The sequence below is a fragment of the Mastigoproctus giganteus genome, chromosome 8, assembly GCF_048544385.1.
Source record: "Mastigoproctus giganteus isolate SK-2022 chromosome 8, ASM4854438v1, whole genome shotgun sequence".
Classification (NCBI taxonomy): Eukaryota; Metazoa; Arthropoda; class Arachnida; order Uropygi; family Thelyphonidae; genus Mastigoproctus; species Mastigoproctus giganteus.
Window position 1 is genome coordinate 170,517,019 of NC_143582.1, and position 13,234 is coordinate 170,530,252.

General features: G+C 38.4%; 2 protein-coding genes across 4 annotated transcripts in view; one reads left to right on the plus strand and one right to left on the minus strand.

Annotated features, from left to right (window-relative positions):
* The window catches only part of LOC150082002 (uncharacterized), a 445,992-nt gene that overhangs the window by 276,390 nt on the left and 156,368 nt on the right, over window positions 1-13,234 (plus strand). The gene's annotated exons all lie outside the window — the stretch shown is intronic.
* The window catches only part of LOC150082003 (uncharacterized), a 422,573-nt gene continuing 422,024 nt past the window's right edge, over window positions 12,686-13,234 (minus strand). Inside the window, exon 7 of the mRNA XM_090379050.1 lies at window positions 12,686-12,743. Coding sequence (XP_090235176.1) covers window positions 12,693-12,743 — 51 coding nt within the window. The 3' untranslated portion in view covers window positions 12,686-12,692. The remainder of the gene's footprint in view (window positions 12,744-13,234) is intronic.

A 13,234-nucleotide genomic window follows, 5' to 3' on the forward strand; every position in this document is an offset into this window, starting at 1 on the left:
GCATTTTGTACTTGAACCTCAATTTAATTTTGTTTTGTATATTTTTTTATTTGTGATCTTTTAAATTTATATGTGATTTTAGATATGCCTTCGATGAAAATGATTTATAAATAAAAAAAATATAGATATTAAACTTAAATATTTATTTTTTTATTCCGGGGTGCGCGCTAGTCCTTTTAAGTAAAATAATGGTGCGCGACCAAAAAAGTTTGGAGCCCACTGGTCTAGATCATAAAAATTATAGAAAAAAAAATTAAAACATTCATTCTGTTTTGAGGTGAATGTGATATTATATACGTTTTTTTTTTTTTTTTTTTTTTTAATGTAACTTGAACTATTTATTACTAGGATATTGCTTTCACTCCCCTCATTCTCTCATCAACACCAAATTATTTTCTGTTCACAGATATTGAAAGATGATAACTCTACTTCGGGTATGGGTTTGATAGCTTAGTATCAAACCTATAATAAAAGTAGTAAATAGCTCAAGAAAATCAACTGATTTAAGATTTTTAGTTTTGTAGTGTCCACTTGGCTACTCCAGAGGATGATATCAGTCATGATGAATAAGAAAATTTTTAATTCGTGCAGTAAATTCTGCACTGCATTCTTATTGATATTCTCTCTCTTCTTTCTTCCCCCCACCAACTATATACTGGCGTTCAACGAAACGAAAAAAGAAGTGGGGGGGGGGAATCCCTCTCGCATGCTCCTTGATATTCCTGAGTGTCGATAGGTAGTATTATCTATATATACCCTATTCCATAGTGTAGCACCCTACAAACGTTATACGTGCTCTTTTGGTTTTGCTTTTGCTGTCAAGTGGGGGGAGGACGAATCTAACTTCTGCTTCTTCATATAAACTAGAAAACTCATCGACGTTCTCTTACTTGTACTGACCCAGAGAGATGGGCAGCTGATAAGGCCTGATGTGGTCAAGTGCAAGAGGTTAATAGAATACTTATTTGAATTGATCGTGGTTGTGGTTCATGTGACTGCTCATTACGGTGATGTTTTTGCATTTTATCTATATTGTAGGCTCCTCTCTATCCCTGTGTGGCCTTCCCAGAATATAAACAAGAAAATTAGACGTCAAATACATGAAGATACTTATCGACTCGTAACCAAATGGGACTCAATAACTAGGTTCGAGCACTTCGGGTTTGAACTAGGATCTCATCCATGCGATTTGTACCTTTCCGGAGTTTCCTAAATTATCTAGTTTTGCCGCATCTAGTAGTTCAGCGTATTAGTCATTAAATGATAGACTTAAGGGAACACTTGGGTTGATTTAGGACAAGTTATCTTCTCGTCTTCAAATCTTGGATGAAAAATTCACTTCATGTGCAGTGATTTCTAGACGATTATAAAATTCTTCACGATAGATGTCGCCACATACAAACAAATGATGTAATACGGAGGTACTGTATTTCTTAGAAACACGTTCATGTCATTGTTGCATTCAGCTACATTTTCTTTTACGATTTGTATGCCTTACTCCCACTGTGGAGGGTGGGATAAGATGCAGTTAAGGAGGAAATAGTTACTAATAATGGATAGCTAAATAGAAAAGCTACGCACGCTGTGAATATTTTTCAGGAACCAAGGTTGATTTTTGAAGGTTGGAAAAATTTATCTTATTTTATTAAGGAGAAAAATTTGATAAGTGGTATTAGCTTTTCTGTACCTTTTTCTTTTTCTCTGAGGAGCATAACTGTGTTGGGTGTGGTTTGTCAGAAACACTCATACAAATACCGCCCCCCTTGTTGCCCACTACACTCTATCGTACACCCACTTTGTTTCCAAACTCTTGGTAATAATGTAATATTAAAAATTATAGAGCAACCACAGATAAGATCATCAGATCAGATTGGATTCTGAAGCAATGTCCACTCCCTTCTAGTCGGCACGGTCACTCTCACGCCTTACAATAAACTACAAAAGGAATAACGTCGCGCACGTGAGCCTCAGTGTTTATCTGATCAGCCAGAGTTGGCAAAAGTAGGGACAACAGGGCGAGGCATTCAAAGACATGCTATTCAAGACGGCTACTTAACTTCTGGTGACGAATGGGAGGAGGTGGTTCGACACTGGAGGACTTCGAAACCCTGGCTGGTAAACGCCCTGTTAGTACACCTTTACAAAGTATGTATGTACCTGCACAAATAGCAACTTGTGACCACAGCTCCACGAACTATATCAGGTTTTGTGGAATGTCTTGCCGTATTGTTCTGAACCTTTATAGTGTCAATTTTGATGTGTGTTTGTTGAGCAGGGGAAGGGGGACTGGCCAGTGGGAGTGTAGCTCCGAAAGTGGTTCTTATATTTACCATTCTTGTTTAGGGTACTTATTGCTTAGTGTCTCAAGTTCTAATACATTTTTACTATTTCTTCGCAGAATGCCGAACAGAAAGGCCTCGGTTCGAATCTGTCTCTAGACGAGAGATTTTTACCTAGTCCTGAGTTGTAGATATCAAAAAGAAGGTAGTAGGGCTGTCACGAGGAAATAGAAAAGTTGGAAATAACGCCTAAAAAAAAAGCGCTTGTTTCTTAAACCTTAATCTCGTCGGGCTTACTTTCTTCTCTGCTGACCTAAAAGAACCCGAGTAATTTTTGTTTTTGATATAATCAGACACTCTAAATGATACGAGTTTCAAAGTTCACACAGATGAATCGATGTGGAAAATTTTGTCAAACGGAACGCTTGTTCATAAAATATCTTATTTTGAATAATCAGGTATGTACGTGGCATTACCGATGCTTCTGACGAACCTGAACGGCTTTCCGGTTCATTCAGACCATTTCGATTAAAAGATTGTGATCATTCTACTCATTACTATAATAATTATTATTACTCAGTGATATTAATTACTCAATTTAGATAATAATTACTCAGTTATATTGAGTAATAATAATTCCTACGACGAATTCCTTTTTATAGCTAATAAGACTTAAAATAACTTTTTTTAATCTGCTGAAATTTATTAAAAATAAAATTTCCATAATTTAAAAAAAAATCCAAAAATTTGAATCTCTGTTACTGTCACAACTTTTGAAACACAAAATACTTGGAAAGAACTATTTTAAATGAGGAGCCACTTAACCACGTGTTGATAACAAATTTTAGATCTTATTAAAACCTACTATAAAGTATAAATCCCTTGACTGAGTACTCTAAATTTACTGAAATTTTATAGGCAACTTTTTAGTCATCTGTGTAACCCTTCTTGTGGCCACCTGAGGTTGGGGGAGGTTTATGGTTCTTGATTCGTTCTTGGAACGAATTTGTAACTATCACAAGATCTGCAGGATGCGCCAAATCCTCATTTTGTAATTTCAACACCAGTCTTCCAACTAGAGTTGGGACAAGGTATTTTTGTATTGTACTGGAAAGTGCGCTCCCTTGACTCCAGCCATGTATATATATTGTGTGAACTTACACCATTAAATTCACTAACTTTTTATTGAGCCTGAGGCAGGTGCCAATGTGGCGACAACCTCTTTCTGGATCTGTTTTCAATCAACGGTGTAGGCACTCGCAAAAGTAAACAGTTGCAACTTAAGATTTGAGAAATAAGAAAAATAATTTTGCACAAAGCATAAGTAGATCCAGTAGAGTCCCAGCAGTGTACTTGATACACTCGTTTGAAGTTAATGGGTAACGCTATAACTGTAGATGCACTGCTTTTCATGCCTGTAACAACGAACTCAATCTTTCGAAGAGAGAATGAACTATTCCAGCAGTTAAACTTTGGTGATACAGTATAAGGAATCCCGTTTAGCTTGAACTTTTCGCGTTATCCCACGTTTAACAATATTCTTTCTATGCTCAAAATTTTTTTCAGTTTTTAAATTTTGGATAGTATTTACGGATTCCCTGAAGCAACTCTAGTCCCCCCCCCCCCCCAGGGATTCGTGGACCACAGTTTTGGTCTGTAGATTTGTGCAGTAGTTACTACTGTACTCGATTTTACATACAGCGCTCGCGCTTCAAATCTTTGTGAGGTTAAGAAACATACAACTTTTTTCCCCCTTCCTCATTTTATGAGAAGTTATTATTTCCTTTTCTAAATATATTATTAAATTAAATTAGGAGAAAATTAAAATAATTCTATGAAGTGTGGAACCAGAAAAGTGAAAAAGACGAAATTATCAAATTTTTCTCGCGAACCACCTGCTGGGAAACGTTAGTCTGGAATCAGGATTTAATGAATAAGGGATGCCCCTGAACAAAAACTAAACTTGTTGAAACAGTCTTACTCATTATGTACCTTTTCACATGATAATCTCTTAACGCGATACTTTTGACAGCCTTCCCCCTACTCCTAGCCGCTCATAGCACGACAAAAGTATCCTATCCGGTTTGGGCATGGACTGGATTCTGTGTAACGTAGTGTCACGTTGCATGGCTGACTGGGCGATGACCTAACCTCTTAATTCTAGTTTGTTTTTGGATTCTTGAATGTGCCTTTCTTTTACAAAGGTTTTTGAAGAAAGACGCGCAAAACAGAAAAGGTGAAATAAAGGGAACTTGCCTAACCTTGTCAAACCAGATAAGTTACGTGAGCTTAAAAAGGTGTCAACTGAGACAAAGTGAGTCATGTGTTGAACATTCCGGGCCCTGATCGGCAGACTCCATTGTGCACTGAATTCTTTTCTTGTTAATACCTAGAACAAACCTTTTCGTTGGGCAATCCCCCTCCTGATGGCACTCGTCTCTTTTGATGCCCCCCTCTCCTCTTATAGCTAAGATCAAGAGACTTGATTTGTAACATGATTTTATCTTGTTATTCACAGATTGAAAACCACTGCTCTAGAGCACAAGTCGACTGATAATCTGGTTCTAAATTTTTTGGGTATGTTTCCTTTGTTTAACGCTTTTCAATTATAGCAATGAAAATAAAATATTTTTTCTGTTTATATTCCGCGACGGCAAATTGTGCCAGAGGAATTCACAATATAGACTACAAGAATATTACAATGTTTGTAGTATCACGTGGATTCGAACATGCGGTGTTGAGTAACTGTGTACTTTCATGCTGTGACCACCCGGCTACGATCCAATCAATTTTAGCTGTTAATTAGATATTAAGTGTAGGGTAAAATCCTCAAGACAACGAAAGCTCTAAAAATTCACTGTATCTGTAAGCCTTGGATTGGTAATGCGGTATGGCGCAGTGCTTGGATACCTAGAGTTTTTTTGTGCAATCATTCTGAATGGTTTTGCTTTGGTGGAGGCATGACTTTGCTATATCCACTGCAACTTCAGCTTCTTGTGCAGTTCGTGATTCTACAGAGTTCAAGCCTAGGACGCTTCAACCTGGAACTTGAATTGTCTTTAATTGTCTTACTTTTTTGTCTTTTTAAGGTCCTCCCACCCTGTAAATGGGTAAGCAGGAGGGGGATTGGTTTGTAGTTCTCTAAATTGACTAACGATGTTGCAAAAGTTACATCTATTGTATAAAGCGGTACCTGATGAAATGTACACGTCGGACATAGCCTCTTTTTTGTACGTAGGTGTGAGCAAATTGGATTTGCTGCTTAGTGCATTGGTCTCATATTGGGGAGGAAATTCCCCAAGAGTTGCCTTGGTATTACACGGTTCTATATAAAAGAAATCACTTCTACAGTGAAAAAGTGTATTTACTTTTTATTTAAAGTGTATCCCATTACCTAGACCCATGCTTCTTGACCGGTTCTTTTTATTTAAATTGTACAATACCAAGGCAACACGTGGCGAAATGCCTCTACAATATGAGATGGATGCACAAGCAGCAAACCGAGTTTGCCCACTGCTACATACAGAAAGAGGTTATTGCCCTACATCTGCAATGGCTTTTTTTGTTAATTTTTAAAGACATAAGAGCTTTCATTCTAGAAGGACACCACGTTGAACTCACAAATAGTACACTTAAGCAAATTTATTACTTAAAAAAAAACTACACTTTTTACATGATTTCACTTGTTTTACTGTATTTCAACAGTGTGTTTTGTATATCCACTCGTCTAGCACTTTTCTTTTTAAGAAATGTAAATTTTCAGTATTTGCATGTATGTTATGACGTCACATTGTTATTATTCTTTGATATTTATTGCGTTTTACGACGCAATAAATATTTATTCACATTTTTCCACATTTAAACCTTTTGCTGTTTAATGCATTATTTTAAATATTATGAAGTAAAGTAGTCAAATAAAATGCTGTTCCTCCAGAAAAAAATCTCAGATATTCATTAATGTTTGAGGATCAAATGAAACCCCATCTCCATCAGGTAAAAAAAATAATAATAAATAAGTTATAATCAATATACTGTAATAAAAACTGAAATTCTAATGGAAGTGGACGATTTTGGCAATTTTGGTTCTTGAGTGTAGATGATCATAAAAAGTGTTTTAAACCGCCGCATTTGGTCAAGTTCATTGCATCTTTGATGCCCCTTAAAATTTAATCAGCTTTGCCTTTTTAATTCCCATCCTTCTTTTGCTTTACACGCCCTGTGTGGCAATTCAAAGTGAAGTTCAAGTGCATTTCTAACAAGAGTTAATTTAGTGTTAGTAAATTGTTGCAAACTATTTTCCGGTAGGTGTCGCTAGAATGCGTTAATTGATGTAGACGCGCACACAAAAGATTTCCAACGAATTCTGTTGGTATCTTCAGTCGTTAGGAGAATATCCGAAGACCTCAGCGTCTCTCACTTTCCCGGACTCGCTGCATGTTTCTATTCAGGGTCGTCAGCAGACCATATCTGGATTAAAATAGGAACATCCTTTAAGCATTGCTATTGTCCCGGGGCAGCAAGTGTGACCGTATCGTACGGGGTCGCCTGTTTAAATTGCAATTTTCCTTTCTCAACCAAAAGTATTGCTTCGTTTTCTTTACGCCCTGATGCACTGGTCAAGAGAAAGAAAGGCTGGGGAGGCGGTGTTTGTTTCTCTCCTCTCCCACCACCAGGGTGCACCACACACTTGTGTTTTATATGGGTCGCTGCGCGGAATACAGATAGTAAGTTTATCATTGGTAAAACATTGTGAAGTCAGAAACGAGCAATTACTACGATAAAAGCTGCCAATATTACTGTGTTTAGCCTTCTTCAAACAGGTTCGTTACCTAAAACGGCTTCGAATTATGCTTCCTCAAAAAGGGTCGAGCCATTTCCTCCTACCGTGTTTCCTCACAGAGGGGGATAGAGTGAATAGAGAGAAAATATGGAGGGTGAAGAAACATTACAAAGGAGTAACGAATTCTGCATGCATACGCCGTCACCAGTGCATCTTTTCCTTCGTACATCGACGTCCATCATTTTACAGATTATCTTCCTAAGAATTTGCTTTTATTCGCATCCTTCATGTCCTTTATATTGTTTCTGGATTAAAATTCCAAATGCATATTCCTGTCACTTGTAGTGTACGACCTTTCTCACAGCCTGTGGGGGTAAGTCCTTGCCCTTTTAATTCCCTTTCGTGCTTTTCTTCGTTGGACAAGTTTATTGGGTCAGCTGACCAGCAAATAAGGAAAAACGTGGGGGAGGACGTTTGTCACGTGCCTGCCTACTTTTATTTATTAACACACAATTCTATATACATTCTCAAGATACATATTAATCATTTTATATACTGTATATACTCTTATATATGCTGTAGTCTTTCTGTATAGTTGCATGTGTGTGTTCTGATACGAAGGGTGGCTCCTAGACATAAGCCCATCTCTGCCTATTACTCCTGTAAAAGCTCAGAACCTCTACAAAACAGGCCTGAAAAAAAGAGTTCTGTCAGGCCATTTTGCCACCAGGACACCACCAACACCTGGATCAACCATTCTCTGTGTGTGCTGTAATGCACAAATCCCGCACCTACCGGGAGTAGTGCTATACTGGTATGTGCCAGCAATCCCGCCCCCAAGGCTGCCCAAACTGGGAAGCCAGCGAAAATAAAATAAAAATAATAATAAAAAAAAATTCCAACTAGGAACAATGTATACTTGTTGAAACAAAAGCAACATTATACAATTATTTACAGTTCAGTCTTTATTATACAATTATTTACATAATTGTATAATGAAGACTGAACCCTGAGGGCATCCTCTTGAAACGGTAGTCGTGTATGATAAATGCTTTGCACATACTCTGATTTGTCGGTCCTTAAAGTAAGATCTAAGGACTTTGAACAGGTAGTCATCACACTTTGCCAGTTGCAGTGACCTGAGAGCACTCTCCCACCAGAGGGAATCGAAAGCGCCCTTAAAGTCAATAAAAACAGCAAGAACATGTTTGCCTCCCGAATGTAAGTTAGTAAGGTTGAGATTGCGTCCTCAGTGGATCGTCCTTTTTTAAATCCAAACTGGCAATCAGAGGAGAGTTTATGTTCTGTAAATAATTTTAAAATCCTTGGGGCAATCATCCTTTCAAATAATTTGCCAAGATTGGCCGATAAAGAGATTGGCCTGTATGCTCTGGGGTTTGTTTTTGGCTTTCCCGGTTTATGCAAGATTTTTAGAAGCGCAAGCTTCCATTCAAGAGGGAAAAGCCCTTCTAGCAAGCATTTATTAAATAAGTTTAATAAAGTCTCAGGGAGGAATTCATAAACTTTTTCAATCATTTTATTCTCAATGAGGTCAATGCCAGGACATTTTTTATGGTTCAATTTAGCTATTTCAGCTCCTAGCTCAAGCATGTTAAAAATGGCAATTTCAGTTGTCCCCTTATATTCCCGATTAATGCGTCTAATTTCAGCTTGGTCAGGGCTGTCCATATACGACAAGTCTTCCGGAAAGAGGCTGCTCACTGTCGCTTCGACTGTAGATTCCCATTCCGAAGTTTCTTGATTCTCTCTAAATTTCACCACACAAAAATTTATTTCTTGAAATAAATACCCCAAGATTATAGATTATATCCCAACGGTCAGCATTTCCCGTTTCCTTCACCAGACGTTGCCAACAATTTTGCCTGCTATCAGCAATTGCTTTATGATACCTCTTCCTCAAGTCTCTGTAATCATTTTTCAAAGCCTGAGTGTCTGCGTCCGATAGATGCCTGTTCCTTTGGTATGCTTTTCGTGCTTTTTGAGTGTGTTGTCTCAATTCAGCTAGTGCTGAAGCTTTAGACCACCACTTTAGACCACCATGGGACAGAAGTGTATTCTTGTCTGTTTTCTTTTCGTCGAGTAGGCCATCGCCTGATATAAATGATATTGAACCAGAAAAACATATTCTTTTGCTGTTAAGGTGTTAATGATTACTTTGTCATCTCCATTAAAAATTGTATTCAGATATTCACGAAACTTGGTCCAGTTCACCCTATCCATCTGAAAACTCCTTAAAAGGCCGCCGTAGCCTAGTGGGCAGGCGCGCGGGTGCATAAGTACACGTGCCTTGAGTGACCGGGGTTCAAACCCGTGACTGCTGAATACGGTGCTGTTTCTTGTATTCTGTCTATCTTGTGAACTCCTCTGACCGTTTGGTCGTCCAGGAGTATAAAACAGAAAATTTATTTATTTAATTTATTTAAATCCCTTATTGTTGTATCTACTTGTCTATCCTCCGGTAAAACCTCGAAGGTGTTTGCTCGATGGTCACTATTAATTAGATACGGATTGACGTCCCAATCTTGCACCCTATCCACCAGATTAATGGAGGTTAAAGTAACATCTATATTAGATTCACCATTTGTCGTCGAGAATGTATATGGTTTATTAGGTAAGTTCTTTACACAGAGATTATGATCCAAGACCAGATCAACCAACTGCTCGCCTCGAGCATCAGAAAAGCCGCTGTTCCAAAGTGTAGACTTAGCGTTCAGATCAGGTGTAATTAGTAAGTTGTTAGCTGAAAATCTGCTACATACCCTGTCAAGTCACCCACCTTACACATACCCTGTGTAAGGTGGGTGAATATCTTCCGAGGGAGGAAAATACTGGAAAACCAGATAAAACGACTGGTCCCTGGAGGAAACCAGGATACAAACTGTGGTAGCAGAACATTCACTTTAGATAGTTGTTATTACTAGTTAACTGTTAAAGATAATTATGGCGGCCCTGGGTCGATCGTCACTTGAGGCAATAATCCTTGCCGAAATTGGATATCCTATAACTTTATACGCTGAACCCCCCTACCTGAGAAGAGTAATACGGTTTTTGCAAGCATACAATATCAAACCCCAGGTCATCAGCAGCTTTCCTAATCTCGTCCGCCGCGGCACGAGATCTCTGCCCATTAATTTGAAGAATTTTTATTTCGCCGTATTGCAGGTTAACACTTGTTGAATCAATTACCGTTGTATTATTAATGTCTGGTTCTTCGATCTGTCAATTCAACAGCTTTAATAAATGCCTTTCTTAAAGGCATTTATTATCCCTAACCGAGTGATTACAATCCCTGCCTCTACGTTTACAATTAACGCACTGAGGTGGTTCCTCCTTGTGGATACAGTCAGCAAAAACATGGCCTCCACCCCCGCAGTGGCCACAAAATACAACTTTATGGGAACAGAACTGCGCACTGTGACTATATCCCAGACATCTGAAGCATTTACTTACAAATGTAAACTTACGAAATCTATGTGACGTAAAACTGAATGTAATCTCATTCTTAACTTCCTCCTGACTAAAACCAAAGTCTTTTAAATTTTTATTAATTAAATCCTCCAAAATATCTTCCTTTGAGTAGTCCTTCGGGACACCGTAGATCAAAACTGTAGGATCGGACAACCTGGGTTTTTCCATTGACAATCCTGCTTCTTTTAATGCAGAAGCACTTGAGATCTTCTTAGCATCATCAGGATTTGTTGTCTCTAACAATACACCCTTGTTTCTCAAAAGGCGTACACCCTTCATTTTCATGTCCTTGTGATCTTTTTTAATCAATTCAGTAACTGCCTTCCTGCATCCTCACTAAACGCCAGGGACGATTCTGCTGAGGGCCTAAGTATTAGTATATTTTCGGAATCAGAGACCCCACTTCCGGAATCCATCCTATCTTCACCAGCAATTGATCTGCCCGAAGAAGCCGCCACCTCCACTGAAGAAGTTAGCAGTGGAATCTCTGTTATTTCAGGAGGCTGTCTATTTCGCTTTGAACTACCACGAACACCTTTCGCAAAAGTCTTATGAGGATGTAGATCACGTTGGATCTGTATCATCTTGTCCAAAAGACCTGTTCTGATTTCCAATTCAGATGCTTTGGTCTTAAGTCGTTCATTATCAATTAAGATTGCGGTGGTAACTGCCTCTAGATTTGCCCATAGACTATGAATGCGGTTAGAAGCAGACTTAGTTATCTTGCTAGAATCCTTTGATAAAAACTCTCCCAGAGCTTTCCTGATTTTGGCAACTGTGGCATATACATTTGACGCATTCAAAGACCCACCCAAGTCCAATCCCTCTGTTAGAGAAAGATCTTCAGATGATTCTGTTGGAACCGAGTTACTTTCTACAACGACCATCGGAGGCTCAGAAGCCTACGAAACTGAGGGACTCTCCTCCACCACAAGGTTTTTATCTCCTCGAGCTTGAGTAATTCTAGGAGTTTGGGGAGTTTTCTTCCCCCTGCAACCCCCCCCCCCCTTTTTTTTTTTCTTAGATGAATCCGTAGACTCTGATCCAGAAGAATTCTTAATGTCAGTATCTTGTGTCAGTATCCTAACTTGGTCATGGTCCATGTCAGATAAGTGTAGGTAAAAAAAAAAAAACTATTGTCTATCCTCTTGTTCTAAACTTGTCTTCTCAATCCTAATAGGATACTCACTAGTACCCTAAAGACAGAGGTATGTCAATATGTCTATGTTTAGTATGTATTTACACTTTTCCAGATAGATGGAAAGTGGAAGGGAAGTTCTGAAATCTTCGAAAAGCAGTATCTAGATCTCGGTCCGTAATAGCCTGAGGGCGCCAGAAAAATTCTTGAAATTAAGTATTTTCTTAAGACTCACCTACCAATAACGGGGTCCCTAGGACCAATAGATGAGAAGAAATATCAACTTTAAGATTGAAAAACGATAGCCCAAACAAGCCCACAATGTTATCCAACAGAAAGCTTAAGTAAACTAATGAACGTATGCTATTAAGTCAAAATACTGCGATGGCGCTAGTAAATGTTTTCCGTCTCCATGACTAACTTCAAAAAATGGAATATTTCAAGTCGCCGTTATCACCCATACAAAGTCTATGGGATAATGGTATCTCTATGGGAGATTTCAATGATATATGTATAAGCACTATGCAATGCAATGTACGACTATGAAATCAATTACTCGGTTTGTAATATAATCTCATGCAAATAATTCCACAACCCCACGGTTAACAACAACCAAAAAATCACCTATGAACTCACAACTTTAACTTCTAGGAACACCTATTTAAACATTAGGGGGTTGTCAATGAACACATTAAATATCTCAAAAAGCAGGAGCACGTTCACTACACATGAGCCACACTGGACGACTTCCTTCTCGTTTCGAGTTCATTAAATTTTATAAATATAATTACCTTTATGACTAGTTGGAATGATGACATCATAAATGTGGCCAGAAATATTTCTGAGATGAGGAACATACGTTATAAAAGCCGATGTATGTTGTTGGAAGTCTAGTAAAAGGTATGACGTAATGTAAAACTTGGCATTGCCTGAAATCCAGGGGACAGTGTTCTTCTGATGACTCCATCCAAATCAATTTATCCGAATCTCGTTGTACAGGGCTGTTTCAAGGTCTTCGTTTACCTGGTTCATGTGAAGCTTCTTGCATAAAAGAAGCCTAGAAAGTAAAAACGGTTCATATTAAATGCTGATTAAACGGATAAAATATAAATTATCATTTACTTACAATAAAATGCACACTGTACGCATTAAACTTAAGATTAATTAAGTTACTACAGATAATATATACATACACACCTTAAAATTCCCGTAAAATGATTCCCAGATCTTGGCAAACAAGGTTGCGTTCTTCAACGTGCACGTCTTTCAGTTTGTACACAAACGTACATCGAGGTATAGTCAAAGAGATCATGGAACATGCTCTAAGCGCAGGATGAAAACCTTCACTTCCTTGTCTTTGCCTCTCTGCTTGTGGTACAAGACTAGTTTGTTTGTTATTTGGTTTTTAGGAGCATTAGCAGCTAAGGCCATATTGCTCCGGGAATATGCGGTGATCATTCCCTTGGCCTTTCCGCATCCTCCGTATTTGGTGGTGACTGGCTCGAACCCCGGTCTAATCAAGAAGCGTGTGCTACGCACTGCTGCTCC